The sequence below is a fragment of the Molothrus ater genome, chromosome 1 (assembly GCF_012460135.2).
Source record: "Molothrus ater isolate BHLD 08-10-18 breed brown headed cowbird chromosome 1, BPBGC_Mater_1.1, whole genome shotgun sequence".
NCBI classification, from domain to species: domain Eukaryota; kingdom Metazoa; phylum Chordata; class Aves; order Passeriformes; family Icteridae; genus Molothrus; species Molothrus ater.
In genome coordinates this window covers 23,245,805-23,267,769 of record NC_050478.2, presented here as the reverse complement: position 1 = coordinate 23,267,769, position 21,965 = coordinate 23,245,805, and the positions used below count along the sequence as shown (strand labels likewise).

The window sequence follows — 21,965 nt, the reverse complement described above, 5'->3', positions numbered from 1 at the left end:
TATTTTAAAGTTAAAAAATATTGCTTTTAACTAAAAGAAAGCATTTTAAAGTACTTTTTTGAGCAGTTTGCCCTATTAAAGCATTAACATTTTTCTTTAGCAGTTTCTGCATATTCTCTGTAATTGACAAGCTGACTCGTGTGTGCAGACACACAAATACAGGTGACTCAAGAACTGAACAAATGTAGAGGCAGCTATGAGGTGGTGAGCAGAAAGGACTGTTTATCTCTCCCAGCCATCTCCATCCTCTGAGTCAATTGTCTTGCCTCACCCCAAGCAAGCTGAGCTTCTTGCTGAAGGCATCTGAGGTATTACTTGGAAAAGAGGTGATTGTAGAACATCAGGAGCAGATGGGCCACAGAGATTGCATGCAACCTGTGAAGACACCAGGCTGAACCTGGTGTTTAGGGAAACAGGACAGTTTTAGGATAGATGAGAAACTGAGATGCAGAAGGAAATTATTTCAGACCTGTGAAGTGGAGAATGGTCTGAGGAAAACCAGGGAATTGATACAGAAGATGCTGCCTTTGCCTCTCTGGCACACTTGTAATATCACAGTGGTCACATTTGGAGATTTCTCACTGTCCCTTTCTTACCCCTTGGTTCACCTTCCCTTAGACCTCAGGGAACTGCAGCAGCCAGGGCCCAATTATAATTACCACTCACTCCAATGTTAGATACTCTAGTATTTATATTCTATAACCTCTTCACACGAAACAATCCTGTGATTTCTAAATCATGCCCCCAGGGGTCAAGATTTTCAGGAAAACCTGTTTTCATCCCATAATCTCTGATTTCAGCTACAGGACTAAATACAACCTCATATTTAGTTCCCTTTCCCAGCCAAAAAATTTTCCTGCTAGGTCTTCTGTTTCAATATTACACTGCAAGATTACCTTAAAAATATTATTCACACACCACATGAAAACATAAGGTGCTTTTAACCTTCTTACAGTTACCTCTAGATTTTAATATAATCATTAGTGTATCTTTGGTTTGTGTATATTAAAGAAAGATATTTCCATGAACTGCAAAATAATTACTGCATTTTCCTGAAAATTCCTCAGTATAATTTTTTCTCAAATGAATGAGATGTGTAATTTTCTCTCAAATTAATAAGGTTTAAAAAGTCAAACATGCATTAAAAAAACCAAAACAAAACTAACCAACCAACCTAAAAAAAACCTCAAAGCAAACAACCAAGCGAACAAAAAAAAAACCCCAAACATATTCCAGAGCATCTTCTTTTCTTTGTAAGGAAGAGGATTTTTTTTTCATATTTCAGAATTTGTACAGATTACAGAGATCCTATCACCTCAAAACCTATAGAATAAATGAAGGACTTCCCACTTGGTTTTTAATAGTCAAAAAAAAAACCTTCCTTCTTCAACACAGAACTAAATGATGTAATCAAAAATGAGCAAGGTGATATATATATTGTACAAATCAAACTACTCTTCTAAACCTGCAAGGCTATATAAAATCTGTAGGTTTGAAAGAAAACTATTCAACAATATTTACTGCTACCAAATACAGTAGATTAAGAACTGAGGTTTTATGCTCACAACCAGAGAATTCTGGTTTTCTCCTTGCTACAAGTGAGCATGGTGAAAGTCAATCTTTTGCAAAACAAGTGTCATATCATATCACATTAAGGCTACAAAAGTCAGACTTCAGTCTCTTGCAAAGCACCAATGGCATCCTGGCCTGTATCAGGGACAGTGTGGCCAGCAGGAGCAGGGAGGTCATTCTTGCCCTGTACTTGGCGCTGGTGAGGCCACACCTGGAGTGCTGTGTCCATCTCTGGCCCCTCAGTTTAGGAGGGACGTTGAGGCGCTTGAGCGTGTCCAGAGGAGGCAATGAGGCTGGTGAGTGGCTGGGAACACAAACCCTGTGAGGAACGACTGAGGGAGCTGGGGGTGTTCAGCCTGGAGAAAAGGAGACTCAGAGGTGACCTTGTCACCCTCTACAACTGCCTGAAAGGTGGCTGTAGTCAGGTGGGGTTGGTCTCTTTTTCAGGCAGCAACTGACAGAACCAGGGGACACAGTTTTAAGCTGCATCAAGGGAAATATAGGTTGGATATTAGGAAAAAGTTTTTCACAGAAAGAGTCATAAAGTACTGGAATGGTCTGCCCAGGGAGGTGGTAGAGTCACCATCTCTGGATGTGTTTAAAAAAAGACGATGTGGCACCCAGTGCCATGGTTTAGTTGAGGTGTTAGGGCATGGGTTGGACTCAATGATCTTTAAGGTCTCTTACAGCCGAGTGATTCTGTGAATTCTGTGTCAACAGCTGGTAGCAGCTGCCAGCCAGTGGGGTGGCAGGAGGAGATTCCTTCAGGAGATACTGCATGAACCACACATATCACTACACATACGTTTTTCAACCTGTACCAATGATCCCACCACATACTTGGCTTACATGTCTAAAAAAACCAAGAGCTAGAGCATCTGCATGGAGTCTTCTCATCGACACTTACCACATGTCAAGGCAGGTGGAATATTCTGTTGATCCCAGAAGGACATCTGGAGGCCTGTACCATAGGGTTACCACTTCATTGGAATATGTATGACTAGGAACTGATTTAGCTCTTGCAAGACCTGTGGGGTAAACACAAATAAATTAATAAAAACTAAGCAAAGAAATAGTTTGCTGTAGAGTTACAATCTAAAAGCATATATGAGCACCTATCATGTGCCGTGACAGGCATATTGCAAGAGTGTTTTTCTTCTAGAACTGCAGTACTTTACTTAGTAGTAGCTTCTATCATTAAGTACCTGGTTAAACAGAGCTGTGAATATTATGAAAGGATAATAAAATATGCTTTTTATAATGACAACCATAGGCCCAGGGGAGATGCAAAGATATACTGTAGTATACCTAAATAAAAGACAAATATACAAAGATTTTAATTGCCATTAACTGCTCATCCTGAGGCATGAATAGTCTTCCATTTCAGTGTTATTTAGAAAAAGAAAATGAAAAGGAAACTCCCAGACAAACGATGCCACAGATGAGATTTGGCTTCTTAGGGAAGCCTAGGAAACCTTCAACAGCCTGCACTGCAAAGCCCAGCCTGCTTATTCAAGTTTACGTTTGAAAGCTGTAGACACACTTACACGTTACCATTTAAATAAATATTAAAATTGCAGCAATACAGCAGAAAATGGTATGTGAAAAATTCCTCACTCTCAAGAATTGCATATTGGCAGTGCTTCAATTTTAGAAACCATTTCAATAAAGTCTGTGGCCTACTAAAGATATAATAGTTACAATAATTGTATTTTAAGCCTGTCAGTCATTTAAAATAATTCACATTACTACACAATCTATGTAAAACAGAGATCATCATATGCTAAACCAAGAAGTTTACAAGTATGTTTCTCCTACAGAGGACTCTCTCCTCCAGAAAATGGAAAAAGATCTTCAGGGCTAAGGTGACTCTTCCTATCATGGGCCTGCAAATGCTTTTTCCAAATAACTGATCCTAGCTATTGCCTTGAGAATGTCCACTTCCTTGCTGGGAACACTGGACATGCACAAGTAATGAAAATCAGGAGAAGGCAGTACTGGGTGTTTTTTTGTGTCTTCCTGAACTACTGATTTTCCTTTCAGAAAACAAATGGAATTACTATAAGAGAAGGTCATGGTTTACATCTTACAGAAACAAAGAAACAAAGTCATACACTCAGAAAGGAATAAACAACATAAGAATTCCCGAAAGTGTGCAGAAGAGAGTCCTTTGCCCCTTTCTCCTTAATACACTAGAAAAGCTATTTATGAACATTTACTGTCAGTGAATACATCTCCATAGCAATGATGGCCAATCTTGCCAGCAGATTGCATTATCAGCTGATTATAGCAATTAGACCAGGGTAGGGGAATAATATGAATTGTATGCTATGAGCCATTCTTTTAAAAATTACATTTGAAACATGAATACCTATTTTTTAAATTTGCAGACCTCCACTTCTTTAAGGTTTGTGCACCCATCCATCAGCTTGATGAGCAATTTGGCTTACAAAGACAATCCAGGGTTGGCCAGCTACAGCCCCAAAGAGGCCAGAGGAGAGGTCACATCACGTGTTCCACAGTGTCTCTGCCTCCAGAGTAAGGTTTTTGCTTCTACAAAACCAGAAACCACCAGCAACTCTAACTGGTGAGCAGTTCTTATTCCTGGCACTCAGAACCATTAACAAGCCTGAGTTTCTGTGCATCTATATCCCATGGGACTAAACTGAAACAGTATTCCCTGCACTTGTGGATATGGATCTACTACTACTAAGCAATATAAAAATTATGAAAGGATTCGAGAAGTCTGGATGGTGAATGATTCCATCCTTTTTGCCTTCCTGTGCCCTCCCCATTAGTCTTGTCTGAGGAATACTGAATTTGTTGGCAAATTCTAATCTTCTACCAAGCTTTCACAGGAAAAGAGGCATAACCAAGCAGGGTGAAAGGCCTCTTGAAGAAGCCACATCATGTATTTTGGGCAAAACTATCAAAAAACTTTAGAGCTTGTGGGATGACAAACTCAAATTTTCATGGCACAAATTGATCCACACATTCCAGAAATCTCCCATGTAGAGAGAAATGAGTACCTGACTTTTCATACCAGAAATCATGTTGCAAATAATAACACCATAATCACAGTTCCCAGCTGGCTTCCTCCACTTTACTGACAAGGATGCAGCTCTGCAGGAGTTACAGTCAGCCCAAGCACACCTTTCCTCCTCTCCTGCAACTCTTCAGCCTGGAACCAGTCCTCCCCTCCTGCTGGGAATGCTACCCATGCTATTTCCTCAATATACTGCTTCTAGATCTTCTCCACCTCTAATCCATTCCAGGTTAATGAAAATCTGTCTTATTTTCAAAGAATGGCCCTTCTGGGTGAGTACCAGCCTGTTGGACAATGAAATGTTTTTCTTTAATCCATTCTTCACTCCCCAAACACTGTGAAAGTTTCATTTGAGGTTGGCCACTGCACCTGGTTTCTCAGTTATGAGAGAATCATTAATGGAATTGAGAAATATTTAAACAAAATCTTAATTTGTAAAAGCAAGCTGAGGCCCTACATTGGTATCAGACAGCACCACCAGGTTAAGTGGTGTTCCAGTTTGAGTTAAACCATAACAAAAGGCTTATGAGTATAGGCTACATGTTTTAAGTTGTGGCCAATTGGTTTCCTAGTTGGCCACATACACTGCTTTGGAAAGTAAATGGGAAAAGGGAAAGCAGGAGTGAAAACCAAGCAAAATATTTACAAAAGCTAAAATCTGGAAGGGAAAATCTGGCACAGTCCCACCTTTCAGTCAGTCACTCACTCACTCCCCTTGTGCAGGACTGACAGGACCTGAATCAGGCTAATGCCTCAGAGGAGCTGCTTTCTCACAGGGAGGGAGCAGCCTCTGCTTTTTCTGAATAATTCTCTGCTCTGCATAAAGAATGCATTTAGCAATAATGAACACTTTCACTCAAAATTAATGCAAATGTGTCTCATCACACATGAGATATGGAAAAAATACTCTAATCTTTCAGATATATTTACAATCTAAAGAGAATTCTTTCAAAATATATATGTGAAACACCAAGATACTACATTTATTGTTTTGATGGTCCACATACAAATAGATGACAGTTACCAGGGTTTTTCCAGATATCCTTCTGCAAGAAAACTTGCTACATATTTTATACCCCTTTGCATATCCAAATATGCTTACTCATGCAAAATTTATTTAAGCACATCCTTCAACTGAAAGAAAACTGAAGGGTAGGATTAATTAGCACAGCAGGTTCGATCACTTTCTTTAAGGGTTCCCTGTCTGTTTCCATGGTTACACTACAGGAAGAATGACAATCTCATTTTAAAAAAACAGAGCTTATAGAGGATCATCAAAACTTCAAACCTTAATGGCCCATGTACATAAAAGCCAAAAGGTAAGTGGCAGATCATGAAGTGAGCACACAATATTTACATATTGCTGCCTGAGCACTCTTTCAGCCTGGGAAGGTGGAGGAAGGAGTTCCTGACAAGCAGAGAACTCCCCTCTGATTCCTGTGTCTTACAAAAGATAAAAGGTCAACACATGCCCTGCTGTTGCAGCCCTATTTTGAGAGAAGGAATCCAAGGATAAGGCCCAGTTATTAAAATTAAGGTCGTGTCAGACCCACTGGGGAACTAGTGTGTAATTATGGGAAGGACAGACACTGTTTAATGTTCTCCAGGCACTGACTTCTTATGACCATTATTTACCCAAAATGAAAGAAGAAACTGTTCCATGCATTACATACTGCAAGGCTTGCACAACATCATCTAGCTGCTCTTTGGCACAAACCACAATTAATTTTAACTCATTCATTAAACAACAGCTGAGGATATCCTGGGAAGCATGGTATTTAAAATACAGAGTGAATGATCTATGCCTATGTATGTTTATGTCTTTAACACAGAAAATCCCCTGCTGCCTCCTACTCTGAACTTAAAAAAAACCCTTTTTTATTTTTTTAAGAAGAAATTTTCTTGCTTGGTAAACACAATTGTCTCTACTTCATCTGGCTGTATCTTAGAGGATGTATCTGATTTGACCTAAGATCAGCTATTGACAAAACATATTGCACTGATTTATCACTGTAATTTTAAAATTGTATTTGGCTTTTACAAGAGGCTGCAGCTACATCCAGACTTGAGACCTATCCAAAACATTTACCTTTGGCTACATGAGCACAAATATTAATATTTGATACCTCTCTAGCTGCAGCATAGCTTCCTAGTCAACCTCATATGACAATCAGAAGCCTTTGTTCACAGCAAATATGATTCTGCAAATGAGAAAACCAGTCATGTCTGCAAAAACAAAGGCTTAGCAGCCATGTGCATGGCTTCCCTTTCTATTATTCCTTAAAAGTGTTGACCAGCTTATTATTTTGATTTAGATATATTTAAAAAGGCTCTAGCAAGCATACTGAAAAATAAGGTGTTTTTCTTGTTGCTTTTCCTTGATTCAGCTTCTTTATGTGTTTCCTTTTATAGCTTCCTGTTTTGTTTATTTAACAATTACTTAGTTTGAGGTAAATGGCTTATTGAACTGCAACTATGAGTCAGTAATAATATTAAAATTTTGCTAATGTATTCTGTTGTAGATCATGAACTGTCAGCCTAACCTATTTATTCAGCTGCTTGTTTTCCAACAGAAGCGCATTTATTCAGTGAATATTTGAGTGACAACAAAAAATAACAAATAAAATGGGTGAAGACACTGACACAGCTTCAATGAAGTGGTCAGCACTCTAACACAGAAGCCAGTTCTTGGCAATCAAGTGTCCTGCAGCCTTTAGGTCCCTCTGCTGTTTATCTGAATGCATCTGTCTCCAACATGAAGCTTTACCAGAGCATCTGAGTTAAATTCCTCTCAAGTAAGATAAATTACCTACAACATCCTATGTCCTGGTCCTAATATAGCCATTAGCTTATGATAGTGCTGTTCATTTATAAAAGTTACTCACAATCAGAGAAAGACTAATTAGGATCTCAAATTAGTATTCCCAAAATGCACTTGAGCAATGACTAGTCTTCCAATCTGGAGTGCAGGAGTCAGTTTTCAAGGGAGAGAGAGAAGTAAGACAAAAGGCATGTGTGCCTCTCAGCCTGTCTGTTTTTTCCAGCTGTTATCAGCTGTTGAAATAAAAGATTATTTTCTCCCGCAAGTCTTATCTCATGTAAGTCTTCAGACAATCACTTACAGTAACACAGATGATAATTATTCCAGTCTGTGAATAGGACTCAACTGTCAGTTGACAAACACAAGTTACAGAATGGGGAGACACAGAAATACATTTCCTGCTACCAGAAAGAATGACCCGAGCACTCGTGAAAAGTGTTTGCCCCTTTCCAACAAATCCAGCATCATCTTTTCATAACCTCTCTCCTCTGCCCCCTGTGCCTCCCAAAGGATCATAGGGAATAGAAAAAAAGGGATACAAGAGCTCAGATCTTGGTTGTATAGTATAAGATCCCTTTGGTTAATTTGTTTGTGAGCTATCATAGCTGAAAAGCTGTTTATTTCTTTGCTTTAAAATACTTAGAAATAATTTCCGATACGTTTTGAAAAAAGGCACACTTATTTTGAATGTGTACCATGACTGAAAAATTTATTCCTTGTCTATAAGCAGAAAAAAACATACTAAAAATTGGGTACTGTGCAAAAAGTGGTACAGAAATACAAAAGAAATATACACTTCACTTTTAACACCAGGAATATTTATCTACCCCAATGGAATTCTGGGTCAGCATGAATATGTTCAAAGTGCCTGTACTAGTCTGAGGTAGAAAAGTAACAGTGTGAGTAGCAAAAAAAAAAAAAAAGGAAACAAACTGCATCAACATTATAAACTTCACATAAATGTAAAAGCTAGCAGCCCTCAAGGACAGCAAGCAATTTCACCTCAAAGATAATTTCTGCATTACAGTAAAGACCTGGATTCCTTATGGACATGGTATACATGCTCACAATAGCCCCAACAGGTGGTTGATTTAAATCTTGCTTTCCAGATTCCAGACTTTTACTTAACAATTTGTTGTTTCATAAAAAGTCTACAAGATGATGATACCCTCTACTTCTATAAACGCCCCAGTAGGAACACGCCACTGTGCTAATAAGGCTGTAAGTGAAAATGTCAGAACTACTCATTTCACAGTGAAGTTATTAGGTTTGAAGCAAAGAGTTAACAGTTGCTGAACAGATGGTTTTAAATTGGAAAGATCTGCAGAGTGCAGGGAGGAAGTTCTAGAAGGACAAACAGGCAGAAAATAATTCCTCACTGAAAATGAGAGCTAATACATCTCAGGGTATTCTAATATTCCTGGAGAAAAGAGAAAAAACAAGGAAGCAGCTATGAATGAATGAGCCTAATCCATACTGGACAATTATTTGTGCAAAAATAATAATTTACATGTTGAATTTTAAGACATGACCAATGAACTTGCTGAAGACAAGAAAGGTAACGGACCACTTTCACACAGTTTTGAGGTATAAATGTTTCGTCACCATTAGGATTTTCCATTAACAAATCAAAGGAATCAGAAAAGACCAAAAAAACCAAAAGATATTCAGGAGAACAGTGCTGTATGGAGACAAACTGAGAGCTATGGATGCCCCATTTGGTGAAGTATAACAGTCCATCAAGCACCAAACACAGAAGCTAACAAGCTACTGCAGGCTATTGTGTTTGAAGCTAACAATTTACTGTGATCTCTACATTTATAACTAAAAGCAGGAGAGCAAGGGTCATTTCTGGATGACTCCATCTGGCATTCAAGAAAAAATGAACCAACCCTTTCCAACTGGTACCTGAATAACTTATCATTTGATAGGTATTTGTATCCTATCATTTGTGTGGCATGAGACAGGTTAAATACAACATAGCAGTAAAGAAATAAACAGGCTCTCCAAGACTTTTCTCTTTTAGAAAATCATCACATAGACAAACTGCCTTCCCCTCTACCCAGGTGCAAAGAGAACTGAACACATACCAGATGCAACTCAATTTTATACAGGGCATCAGTACCATTCAAGTTCTTTTAGTTTCACGTTGTATTAAACCTGGCAGCTAAAGAACTGTTTAATAAGCACAATTTGGTGCTACTGTAGTGACTCACAGTCATCCACATAGAAACACAAAAGCTAGGTTTCACTGACAGTTTCATGTTTGAACATCTAATCCCAGTTGCTTACCCTCAGGTAATTTTGTTTCTTAATTGACCATACAGCACTGGCAGTGCTAGGTGATGCCAGGCACTGCTCTCTCCACCTACTGAAGGGGTCCACAACTCACTGAAGTGAACCCTGCAGTGCTGGACAAAAGGCAGCAACAGCAGCATGGCTACTGTGATGTTATTGATGGAGTGGGATTATTCCAGTGGGATCAGTTTTGCTGATCCATCATGTCCTATCTATCTGTTAAATATCTGGACAACTTTGATGCAGGGCCTATCTCAAGTCATGGTCAGCTATTAAAGCCTAATCAAGTAACTGAAAATTTACTTGAATTTGTCTAGGATAAATAGTTTAACAAGAACAGGGCTACATTGAAAAGTAAGTATTTAAACAATATCTATAGACAAACAATATTTTTGAAAAGCAGATCTAACAAGTATTTTGTTTATAAATCAAACCTCGCTGCCATTTGACATTACCCTGCAGGAGTACAATCTGTAAATTTGAAAAACTGTCACCCCATGGATGCTGAAACCACCAACTCTTACAATACAAGGTCTGACTAATGTACAAATGCCACAATTCCATGGCTAGTATCCACCAGATCCTTGGCCCTGTACTGCAGAGCCAGTGCAAGTGGGTTTGATGGCCTCCTTTTCCAGCCAAGGTGTCACCTGAGCACATCCCTTGTCTGCAGAATGCAGCTGCATCTGGTCCCCCATCCACCCTCAGCTCACAAACCACAGCTGCCCTGCCTGGCACAAACTTCTCTAGAGCTCATGGAGCTTAATCCAGGCTGCTTCCAGTACCCCAGCCAGACTATTTATAGATAAGACAATATTTATCTGACTTTTGTCATTGCTACAATGTGATATCTCAGAACTTACGTATTCCCTTAGTAGGTAAAACACTGTCTTGGAGTTCTTCCAAAGCACATTTTGCATGCGGTATCACTTTGGTACATACATTCATGTACTGGATAACACCCACAGCATCTAAAGTGACATTTGATGGCACAGGCTTAAGTCAGAGAAAAATTATCTGAAAACAGACACTGGTGCAAAACTAATAAAACTGAAAAAAAATAAATCTCAATTACATAAAAGCTGTTTTAAATACAAAGAACAAAATAGCTACAAAATAACTTGAAGATTTCACTAATTTTCAAAATTTCTTCCACTTCACTTTCAAGAGTGAAGCCATGAAGAAAATCTGTATAAGCACTGTTGCTTCTGTAAAGCAATATTATAAAGCAACATCTAACAACAGAAATCTCTTGACTGTCAGATTCACCTGTTCAATTGAATTGCTCCTCAAAACTCATTTAATGTATATGTCACCTTAAATTATCTGAATCACAAATCTTATAAGAAAACTTTATGAGAGAGACATTCCAATATGCTTAGGTCTAAATTATTATTATTTGACTTTGCATCAGTAATAAGGCATCCATATTCCTGGAGAGCCATCAATTCAGTTCTTAATACAATTTTGTCAAAGCAAAAGAAGAAATGAAAGCAGACAATTTCATTTTTAAAAAAGTTACATTAGAAGGTCATTAAGGATATTCCTTAACAGTACAATTCTGGAAATATGTAGTTAAATCCCAACTGCTCCTAATGCAGCATTTTTCTCTAAAGTGATAATGAAAACTAAAATGCCATTGCCAGAATGGCAAAGCTGGAGCTATGCAACCCAATCTAGTACTTTCTGTACAGATGTAACCTACCAGTCAGTAGAACTGCAAAACCCTGTATTGTAACTAATAATAATAAAACAAGTGAAAACTTGTTCGTACTGAAACCAAGCCATTCTTTTATCTATTCACCTGGGGGACAATGGATGTACTTCTGGATGCAATGCTCAATAAAAATTACTTGTAGATTGCAAGCAAAGGATCCCTATTAGTACTTTGACCACCAACAAACTACTGCTGCCATACTGTTATTGAAGCATTCCATGCTTTATTGAAACCATTTACTCTATCAAGTTTGCATGTGGGAACCAACTGTTAGTGCTCATAAGCATGTCTCATTTGGTATCACAGCCTACAGCCTGTGTAGCTAAACTGGTGATAATCCTGAGCACTGTAAGACAGAATGGGCAAAGGATTGCCCAAATTCCAAGAAGCTTACATGAGAAGGCATGTGTGTTTATAAAGTATATTTCAGTGATCTGCTGCCTTTTTTCTTATCCCCCCATCTGCTTTTTTTTTTTCCCATTTATTTAGGTCCAGAAATAACTTAAAAACATTGCAATGACATATGCTTAAAAGCAAATATAGTCACAAAAGCAAGTAAATTTGATGCCCAAGTGACTTAAAAATTGCTGCAATAAGAAGGATATGAATATATTCATGGCTGTGGGTGGGAATAAAAGAGATTACATCTGAAAATCTCCTGCTACCTTATTTCCAATGACTACACTAAATATTTGCTGTACAATTTGACATATTATGAACCAGAAAAGCCAAAGGTGATACAACCAACTTTGGAGAAGAACTTGAGGACCTTTAACCAGGTGAACCTCTAATCTGCCGTTTTCCCTAACAGGTAATTCAAAAATTACTCAGCACCATTTTCTCTTCATGCAAAGCCACTGTTAATTTTCCCACATCACCAAGGCATAAAGCTGCTGGTTCCTGATTCTCCCACTTTTAAATTTTTTAGCTTTGGTCTTTCAAATTATAAGACCAAAAGGTCAAGCAAAGTATGATTATTTGTAATATGCGTAAGAGTAACTACTTGGAGCTATCATTTATTTGTATAGTTTTTGGAAATGGAAGTTACTGGAGAAGTGTTAAGCACTGCTAAGACAAGCACTGCCTGATCACTTCTGGCTATCATCAAGGCTAACTGATGCAGGGGAAACTCTCATCTTAATGCAGGTAGCCCTGCAAGCATGATTTTAATTTATATCAGGACAAATTATGCATCTATGAATATATTAATACAACCAGCACTATGTCTTTCAGAAAGAATAAAAAAATTCATGCATACATTAAGAATTACCTAGCTAAAAAGCGACTGTGTTGCAGAAAAGTAAGGTTTTAAACTGTCTGGGACAAAACAAATGACATTATAAATTACAGAGCCATCGTTTCCTTAAAATGCAATCTCAATTATGGAATTATTTCAGACCACGTTAAACCATGTGTCAAAGGCACATTTCTATTAATGAACTGCCAGTTCTGTTCACATTAAAATTTGCACATCAATATTTTTTGTTCTGACTGATGATGAATTTTTTCTTCTTTAATCCACACCTTTCCCAGTTAACCTTTAATATCTACATAGCTGATTGCTTCCTGTGTAAAATAAATCTGCATAACTATTAACACACTAATGACATTAAAATAATTTTAAAAGTTGGCATAATTTTCTCACTATATAATACAGTATGTTCTCGTAAATAAAAAAACATAAAACAAAATCATAGTCAGACCAAGAAAGAAAAGATAGAGAGTACTATGGGAGCTACCTAGAGGCCTATATTCAAAAGCTTTACCATGAGCAGTACCTTTTTCTATAGTATTTTTTTCCCTGTAACTACTGTAACAGAAAGAAGCAAAGAAGCTTCAAAACAATAAAGTTTTAATGAAAGTTTGATATTTTAAATACAGGCACTTGTAACCACAATAATCACAAGGATATGGAGAGGTGTAGGAAGGGAAAATGTTCTCATATAAAACTGAGAACCATCACATGACTGAATAACTTTTTTCAAATGGAACAATATTTGTTTTAGTACATCTACAGATGCAGATGGATGGATCTCTTTTGCACAGAGAGCAGATCACAGTTCTCTAAGTCTTTTGTGCCACTGTCACGTAGCAGTCTAGCTCACACTTAAGTGGGCAATACAAGGCAATAAAAAAAAATCATGATTATCATAATAACACTGAGCTAGCTGCAGTACAGATGACTTTCAAATCCCATGTTCTTCTTAAGCACAAAATACTGAAACAGATTTTTCATCACAGTTGTTTTAATGGTGTCATAACCAACTTCCTTTATTACCCTTAATGGATAATTAAGATGCTTTCCTCCTATTTAAAGGCTTGATATAACTCTCACTTGTAACAATAGAGAATTGCATTGAACCCTAAGTAATCTGAGATTCGTTTAACAGGGGACCCATTAAGTGAGTCACACCAATCCCCAGGTCCTTCATGCTTTTTAAAAAATAAAACATTTTCCTTTTCAGTCAATAATCCTACATAGGGCTTCTCAGTGGGAAGAGTTTAAGTTACAGCATCTGCTTTAGCAAAAGCTAAAAAGCCTCCTATTTAAAGATTTTTAATTTCAATTGTTAAAAAGCAATCAATGAAGACTGGCATAGACAAAAAATTAATGTGGCTCTGCTTTGTATTAACAACTGGCAGAGAGAAGTTAAAGTCCTAGTAGAATACAGCTGAACCTCCCTACAGTTTTTGCAATTGCTGTCTCCAGATAGTAAACTCATGTCAAATCTAATTTCTCTTCATAGATTATGAAACCCATTTTCTGCCCATAAGAGATTCTTACTGCGTTGATTCTCACATGGTAATTTTTTTTATAGATTTAACTGGTACCACAATAAAACCATCAGATATATGAAGCAAATTAGATGGATATCCATGATAAGAACAACAAAACTAATGAAATAGGAGATTTCCAGCAGCACTAGGCCACACTTTCTCTTGCATCTTCACCTCTGAAGCAATTCTTTAGACCAAATGCCAGATACCCCTTTGCACTGCTGTTTGAAATTTTTTGCCAACTACCCATCTCCCTCCCCATTTCACCACAGGTCTGGGCATCACAGCAGCAGGTCACAAGCACAGCATATGAAGCCCTTGCTCCTGGGAGGGAAAGGGAAGGATGCAGCTTTGGCTACTCCCTGCCAGCAGCCAGTTAAAGCATTAGAAACTGAGAAGGAAGGTCTGGGGGAGCAGGGAAAGCCTATTATCCTCAGAAAGCAAAATAAAAACATGGCAGCCTGCCACACGTCTCTGGGTCCATAGTGCCCACAGCTTTTGCGGCCTACAACATTTATTTTTCCTCCAAGAAAAAAGATTTGAGGGTGCCATATCTACCTATCAGCTCTGCTCCTAAGCTCTGGCCTTACTTTGCCTGGCTCTAGAAGGTGTGGACAGCAAGGGCTTTTTACCCTGACTCAGTGACCTGCCATCAAGGCTATTCCAGGACAAACACACACAGTCTGCTCTGCTGCTCCAGCCCCAGCTGCCACTGTACACAGCAACAGCAGCTTCTTCTCTCCATGGAAAATGAGGTATTTACAGCTCATTACCAAAATAATTACTTTATAAAGCACTTCATAAAGACCTGCAAGCTAACTCCAGTTTGAGCAGTTTGGGGTTCACTTTTCAGGTTTTCACTTCTTTTTTTTCAATTTCTTCACAACATTGTCACTGAAGTCATCTTCCTTTCTTGATATTTAATACAACTAGAGTCCTCAAAGAAGCCCACTCCTGTCCTTCCTGAGGGGTAAAAGAACCAATTCTTCAGATTTCAAAGGCTGTTATCAGAAAGGAACAGGCTGCACCTGGAGTAACAGCAACCTCCCACAAGAATATGGGAAAGAAACATCTTTTCTTTCCATGTTCAACACAGGCAGGGTGTTAGAGGGGTCTGTGGACCTATGTTTGGGGTAAACTGGTTTTCTTTTTTCTTTACCAGCAGCAGTCTCTGATAACCAACACCCAGACAACTTCTGGCCCTTCTCTAGAGCCTGCAGAAGGGCTGCTGTGGGGGCAGGAGCTGTGTTGGGCCAGCAGCCACAGGGGTGATCAGGCAGCTCCTACAACTTACCCCAAAAGGCTGTGATAGGCTGCCCTAATTAGTCTCACTCAAAGCCAGGGAACCAAAGGGAGCCAGCCTATATAACTAGAGCCACTCTCAGAGGAATTTTGCTAACAATTCCATCAAGCTTCCCCAACAATATCATACCAGCTCTTTGGGCACTGAGACAACTCCTTATATCAGCATCTCCAAGAACTGATACTCTGTGGAACATTTACACGAGAAAACATTGCAGTTATCCATGCAAGCAATCTTTGATGCTATTCACTTTTCATATGAATTTTATACAGTACATTATAAAGAAACCCTTGTGGGATTCTTACTGTGAAGAAAAAAAAAACAAACCTTTTTTTTCTTTTCAACTTGTCAACACAGTTTTAGCAATTTTAACAGTAAGCTAAACAGGAATAACCTTGTCCCTCATGTCCCACTGTCATGCTCTCCACAGAAAAATCTATATGGAAATGCATTGAAACATCCTCTCTAATATTCAGCTGCAGTTTTAAACTGCATGTCCATTGAGTATAATTCCCTTTATTTTAATCCTCAAGTCTCTTTGCTCCTGCTATCTATTATTTATCATTCTATGTATCTAGAAGGATGCATGGTTGAATCACACTGACTTGATTCTTTTACTGCATCAGAGGACTTTATATTATCAAAATTCTGAAAGCTTAAGGCAGGACTTGCACCATAATACAGACCTCCTGCAGATCCTTACTCATCCAGAGATCCCCAAAGACAACAAAAAGTAGTTGGGAAAAGCTTCAGGGTTAGTGTTATTTGAGAGACTAAATAAAAGACATTATCATGAAGATGTCATGCTGTTTTTCCACTCCAAAGCCCATTCCCACAGATGAGAAAGAGCAACTCTCATACTACAGAAACAAGCATTAAAGCACTAAGTTCCTGATGCTTCTTGTCAACTCACCATGCAACACTGGAATTTGTTGGTAGTGTTACTGTAGTTTGAAGATTGTTTAAAACTACTAAAATTACCTAAAAATGGGGCAGGGAGGGGAAGCATCTATTCAAATATTTTCTAATTTTTTCAATTTAGAAAATTATCAATAATAAAGTTTGCCTATCCTTTCAAATATACTCAAGATAGCAATACTTCTAAACCTGTTGTTCCATACTTTGAAATTGTATTTTGCACTTGTGTGCCTGCTCTGTATATCTACCTAAGCTAGGCAGGTGCCTGCATAGTTTATACACCCTGTCTTAGAGCCACAGCACAGAGAGAAAGGCAGCATACATACTAAAAAGAATGACATCTAATTAAAAGATGTGATTACACAGAAGGGCCTTGCACTTACAATAACTGCACAATCCCAAACAGAGACCAAACAGGTCTTCAAACTTCACATTCACCCACTTCAAGCAGCTTACTTCTGTTGCAGGTCTAACAGAAGAGATGACAGGGAAAGGCAGCTGCAGGAAGATTCGCAAATGAGAAATTCTCTGAGAAGCAAACCCCAGCAGCAGGTTGGTTATCTCAGAGTGGAATCAGGCCAAGGGCCCTACGAGTCACTTGGCCACTTTCTCTCACAGCCTCAGAAGTGCTTTTACTGTGTCACATGCTAGTCAAGTCTAAATGTTTTGTTCTTGACACACATGACCTGATGATATTCTCAGTGCATTGAATGTGGTGATGTCACCTCAAAGCTATGTAAATCTTTTATCAGAAAATATGTAATAACAAGTATAACATGTATTTTTCAACCCAGAAAGCAAAAGACTATTTTAACTAAAGAATATGTAAGAGTAACAGTGCTATGATCAGAATAAAGGTCCACATTGTTCTTGGAGGTGTCAGAATATTAGATTGCTAGAGGCTCTTTTCAGAGAATATGACACAAGGCAGGAAAAGAGTAAATCCTTCCTGGAAAGTCCCACACAGAAGGTGGGACTCACCTCCCACCTGATTATTGTCAGCTATTTAGGGACTTGGTGCTGGAGTTTATCAAGTATGATAATCTGCATGCAAACATAATTGATTAGCCAATCTTGATTTATATCAGCATATACAATAACTAAATACCAATCTCCAATCATTAAGAAACAAAACAAACAAGCAAGATATTTAGTGAGTCACAGAACCACACAAGAAGGAGAATTTGCCTAGTTCAATCTGCCAGATTACTCAAGGCTTAGTCCAGTAAGGGAAGCAAACAGAGATTTCATAACATCTCTGGGCTGCTCCAGTGCTGAAGTACTTTCATACCAAACATTTCTTTCCTTATAGCCAGTTTGTTTCAGCTTATGACCATTATCCCTCATCCTCTCACTGTGCACTCAAGACCACCACCATGCTCTTGGTAACCAGCTCTTAAGGCACTGGGAGACTGCAGAGCTCCTCATTCCGTTACAGAAGGCAATCCCATGGATCTAACATGATTTACCTTGACTAAAACTAGCAAACATTTTCTTCACACACACCTACAAGAAGCCTCATTCCATTATTTCCTATGGGATAGTGGTTGACCAAGCTGCAGTACTTCAGACCTTCCTTCTTGTCCTTGCAAATGGATAAAACAATCTTTTATTGGGAACCTCCCTCTATCTACAGTCTGTCAAAGATCACAGAGAGCAGCCTGACAATGACATCAGTTGGCTTTCCCAGTACACTCATGGTGTGATTCTTGGGTTTGTCCTGGGCAGGGCCAGGAGTTGGACTCTGCTTACAGCCCCCTTCCTGAGGTCAGACTGACAGGCCTGTAGTTCCCCAGATCCTTCTTCCAACCCTTCCTGTAGATGGGCTTCACATTTGCTAACCTCCAACCATCTGGGACCTCATTAGTTAACCAGGAGCAAAGATAAATTATGGAGAGTAGCTTGATGAGCTCTTCTGCCAGCCCCTTCAATGCCCTTACATGAGTCCCCATCTGGACCCATAGACTTGTGAGGGTCTGAATGGCACAGGAGGTCACTAACTACTTCCTCCTGGATTGCAGGGGCTCTGTTCTGCTCCCTGTCCATGCCTACCAGCTCAGGGGGTGGTGCCCCTGAGGATTATGAGTCTTTCTGTTCAAGGCTCAGACAAATTTCTTATAGCATTACTCATTACAGGTTTAAAATACTGTATTTCTACTTCAGACAGGAGGGGAAATAAACTCATAGACAGCCAAATTCACACCATAGGATCAAGAATAATTCTTGCACTTCATTCCATAAGAATTCCTAATATACTTGACTTTCCTCTGGAATCTTAATTAGATTTCAAAAAGAACACAGGTATGATGTTCCAGGACTATTTTTCACAGCAACAATTACTCGTGATGTAGTCTCCCCTATTATATCTTCTCAATAAAGCCATTTTTTATAGCTCATCCATTTTTAATTTGATAAAGCCTCTCTTTTCTGTTCTCCCTTTTCATTTGACCGCTGAGTCTTCTCAGAAATTTTCATTTCCTAGCAGCTAGAGCACAATGAACAGAAAAGCAAACTGCTGTTCATCTGAACAAAGACACTCCCACACAGTGAAGTATGTGTGTCTGGGAGCCCTGCTATAGAAAAACACATGCCCACAGTTTTTCACAGATTCTGCAGTTTTCAACCGCAGTGCAAGGCACTGGCAGACATGAATAGCCTTTCTTTTACCTTGTTTATTCAAGAACTATGATCCACTAGCCTGCTTTTAAGTATTTGATATCCTACAGTGAAGGGATTAAATAAGCCTGATGCCAAATGAAAAACTTCAGACATGACGCTGATATTTTTGGTAAACTTATGAAGCCAAAATCTGAAGGTCTTGTCCTTAGAGACTAAAAGGCCTTTGCTCTAGGATTTTGTATTTATTATGCTAGCAAAGTCAATCCTATCTCTAACAGACACTGATTTCTTGGTAGGTTCTCTCGTGCCTGGAGTGCATTTGAAAGAAGAGCAACCATGTTTCTAATTTTCACACTGCTCCTCACATAATTAATCAAGTATACAATCTAAACTGACTTCCTTTCCAAGCACATTATTGCAAATCAGTCATTTGTGGGCGAAAAACATAAACTGTACTTTACATCTTGTTTAAGAAGAGTCCTTCATACCAGGAAGGTGGGAGATGGGCTATAATTATACAGCATTTAAATAGTAAATATGCACAGGGGCACACAGCACCCAGGTGTGCTCTCATTTCTCATGATCCCAGTGAAAGGGGTCATGACCTTTCAGACTTGAACCTCAACACTTCTAATTTTTCATCTTGGTTCTCAGAAGAGAAATTTAACCCATCTGGTTTTCAGTTTTATGAGGTCATGAGCCATGAAAGAAAATCTAGCTTTAAACAAAAAAGGAGATATATAATCTTCTGTCCCTGTATAAGAGTAGATTACACAGATGTTTCTGTTATATCAAGGCAAACTTAACAGGGAAAAAATATCTTCTGCACAATATTATATATTCACATCTCTACCACTGTGTATTTCTTTCTGGTTGTACTTATACATTTCTAGTTCCTCTAGCAAAACCATGCACAATGGTCAACCTTAAACTCCTGCCTACGCAGAGCTGTGAAAATCCTGCCTTTCATGTCATCACTGGGCTATTTAGCCTGGTGCTACAATGAGGCAACAATTTCATTAGAAGTGATAGATAATTATATTTCCTACTACAGCAAGGCACAAACCATCATCCCACCTTGTTCTCTGCTCTCTGGCAGCACCAGGCAACACAACCAGAGTCAACTCGTGTCTGAGTTGGACTTTTCATTAATTGGTTCACACCTCCAGCAATGCATTTAATAGTGCTGGTAAAAGGCAGGTTGTTTTCTTTTTTCTTAAAAACACACAAAATAATTTGCAGCCTCCCTCTCCCCAGCCACACAAGCCATAGAGCTTCAGCAACCCAGTCCCACACTGTAGGAAGCATTTACATACAAAAGAATTTGTGAGATCTTTTATGGTTTCCAGCATCCACCAAATCTAGAGAACCATTTTTACAACCTCTCGAAAAATTTATAATATGGGGATACGTGGAAGTCAGATTAGTTCATAGGGTTCTCTGCATATAAATTATACAACACAACTATTAAACAGCACAACACCTTCAACAGAGGGTTAACTCATATTTCACTGCAAGAACACTGAATGATGCACCTTTTTCATATCCTTAAGGTATGAAACCTCATAATAAAATGCAACATGCAGGAATGGGGTTTTTAAGCATTTATTTCAAAAAACAGCAAGTTTTGAAAAATGACAGCAAAGAATCATATGTAAACCAGGAGACAAGTGCTTCTAATACTATTTCTATAATTGCCCTACAATTCAAAGGCCAACCAAGTCCTTGTGGGTTGTGTCCACCTTAAGTCCTGTTCCCTTCTCCAGCATAGCAAATACACACTGAGCTGTTAATTGCAGTAACGCTAATAAAAAGACAAAACCTCATGACTACATTAACAGTGAAATTGCCAATTAGCACACAAGGCTTCCTCATTACTGCTGCTGCATGAAATGTGAAGCATGATGTGGATAGCAGTCATAAAATAAAAGACATTTCTAAAAGCCAATAGGTCACATTTTCACTTACTTCAAAAGTACTGCTGGAATCAGTAACTGAGAAGCTGACCTACAGGAAAGAAAGAAATTCCTACAACCTTTTGTGAAAATCACAAAAGAGAAATATTGCCATTTTCCACATCTGCATTCACAATGGTTTTCAGAGGAAGGAGTACTTGCCTTGGTGTAGCCACTAGAAAATGGCTTAAAAATTTAAAAATAGGCCAAAGGCTAAGATTTCAGTGGATAATTTATCCTGACTTTATATTCCATGTAAGGCTTCCCCAGAAAGAACTAATGGATACTGAAAGCAATCTAGGTGATCCTAGTGTCCTTTATTCTACAGAAGGAACATTTGTGTCCTTCAGTGTCTTTCAATGCCCATTTAATGAAAGTTAATCCAGACCTCCACAACCCTAGAGCTGCTTCCATAAAGTGATTGTGCTTTTCATACAGTTTCTATTTCCTGAGGTCTCTCTCTACCTTTTTGGTTTTTTTTGAAGATTTTTAATTCTAATTCAGAGGTCTCATGGTAAATAAAATGGAAATACTTTCAGCATTATCTTCCTTGAGAGAACTGGAGTAGGTATTTGTTTTTCACTTGCTCCCTTTTAATCAAGCATTTTGTTGACCATAATCAATTTCTTCACTCAAGAGAAAAATGTGCAATTATCTACAATGAAGAAGGTGTGTCTAAGGAATAGGGTGGCAGGAAAGAGAAATCAATGGAACCATCTGTCTGACATTCCTACAACATTATAAGATACTTGTAATTAACTGCTTGCCTACCAAAGTCTGCCAGCTTTAACTCCCCCGTGTCACTGATCAGAAGGTTCTGTGGTTTCAGGTCCCTGTGCAAAATGTAACGCTGGTGGATGTAAGACAGTCCTCGCAGCAACTGAAATAAAAATAACTGAAAAAGAGGGGGACAAAAAATGACCTCTGTTAATATTTTG

General features: G+C 38.5%; 1 protein-coding gene across 7 annotated transcripts in view; it reads right to left on the bottom strand.

Annotated features, from left to right (window-relative positions):
- CDK14 (cyclin dependent kinase 14) overlaps positions 1-21,965 on the bottom strand; it is a 440,286-nt gene that overhangs the window by 256,891 nt on the left and 161,430 nt on the right. For all 7 annotated transcript variants that reach the window (XM_054516107.1, XM_036406938.2, XM_054516108.1 and 4 more), the window contains 2 exons: positions 21,799-21,922; positions 2,480-2,600 (listed from right to left, as the gene is read on the bottom strand). In XM_054516107.1, the coding sequence (XP_054372082.1) occupies positions 2,480-2,600; positions 21,799-21,922 (245 nt within the window). The remainder of the gene's footprint in view (positions 1-2,479; positions 2,601-21,798; positions 21,923-21,965) is intronic.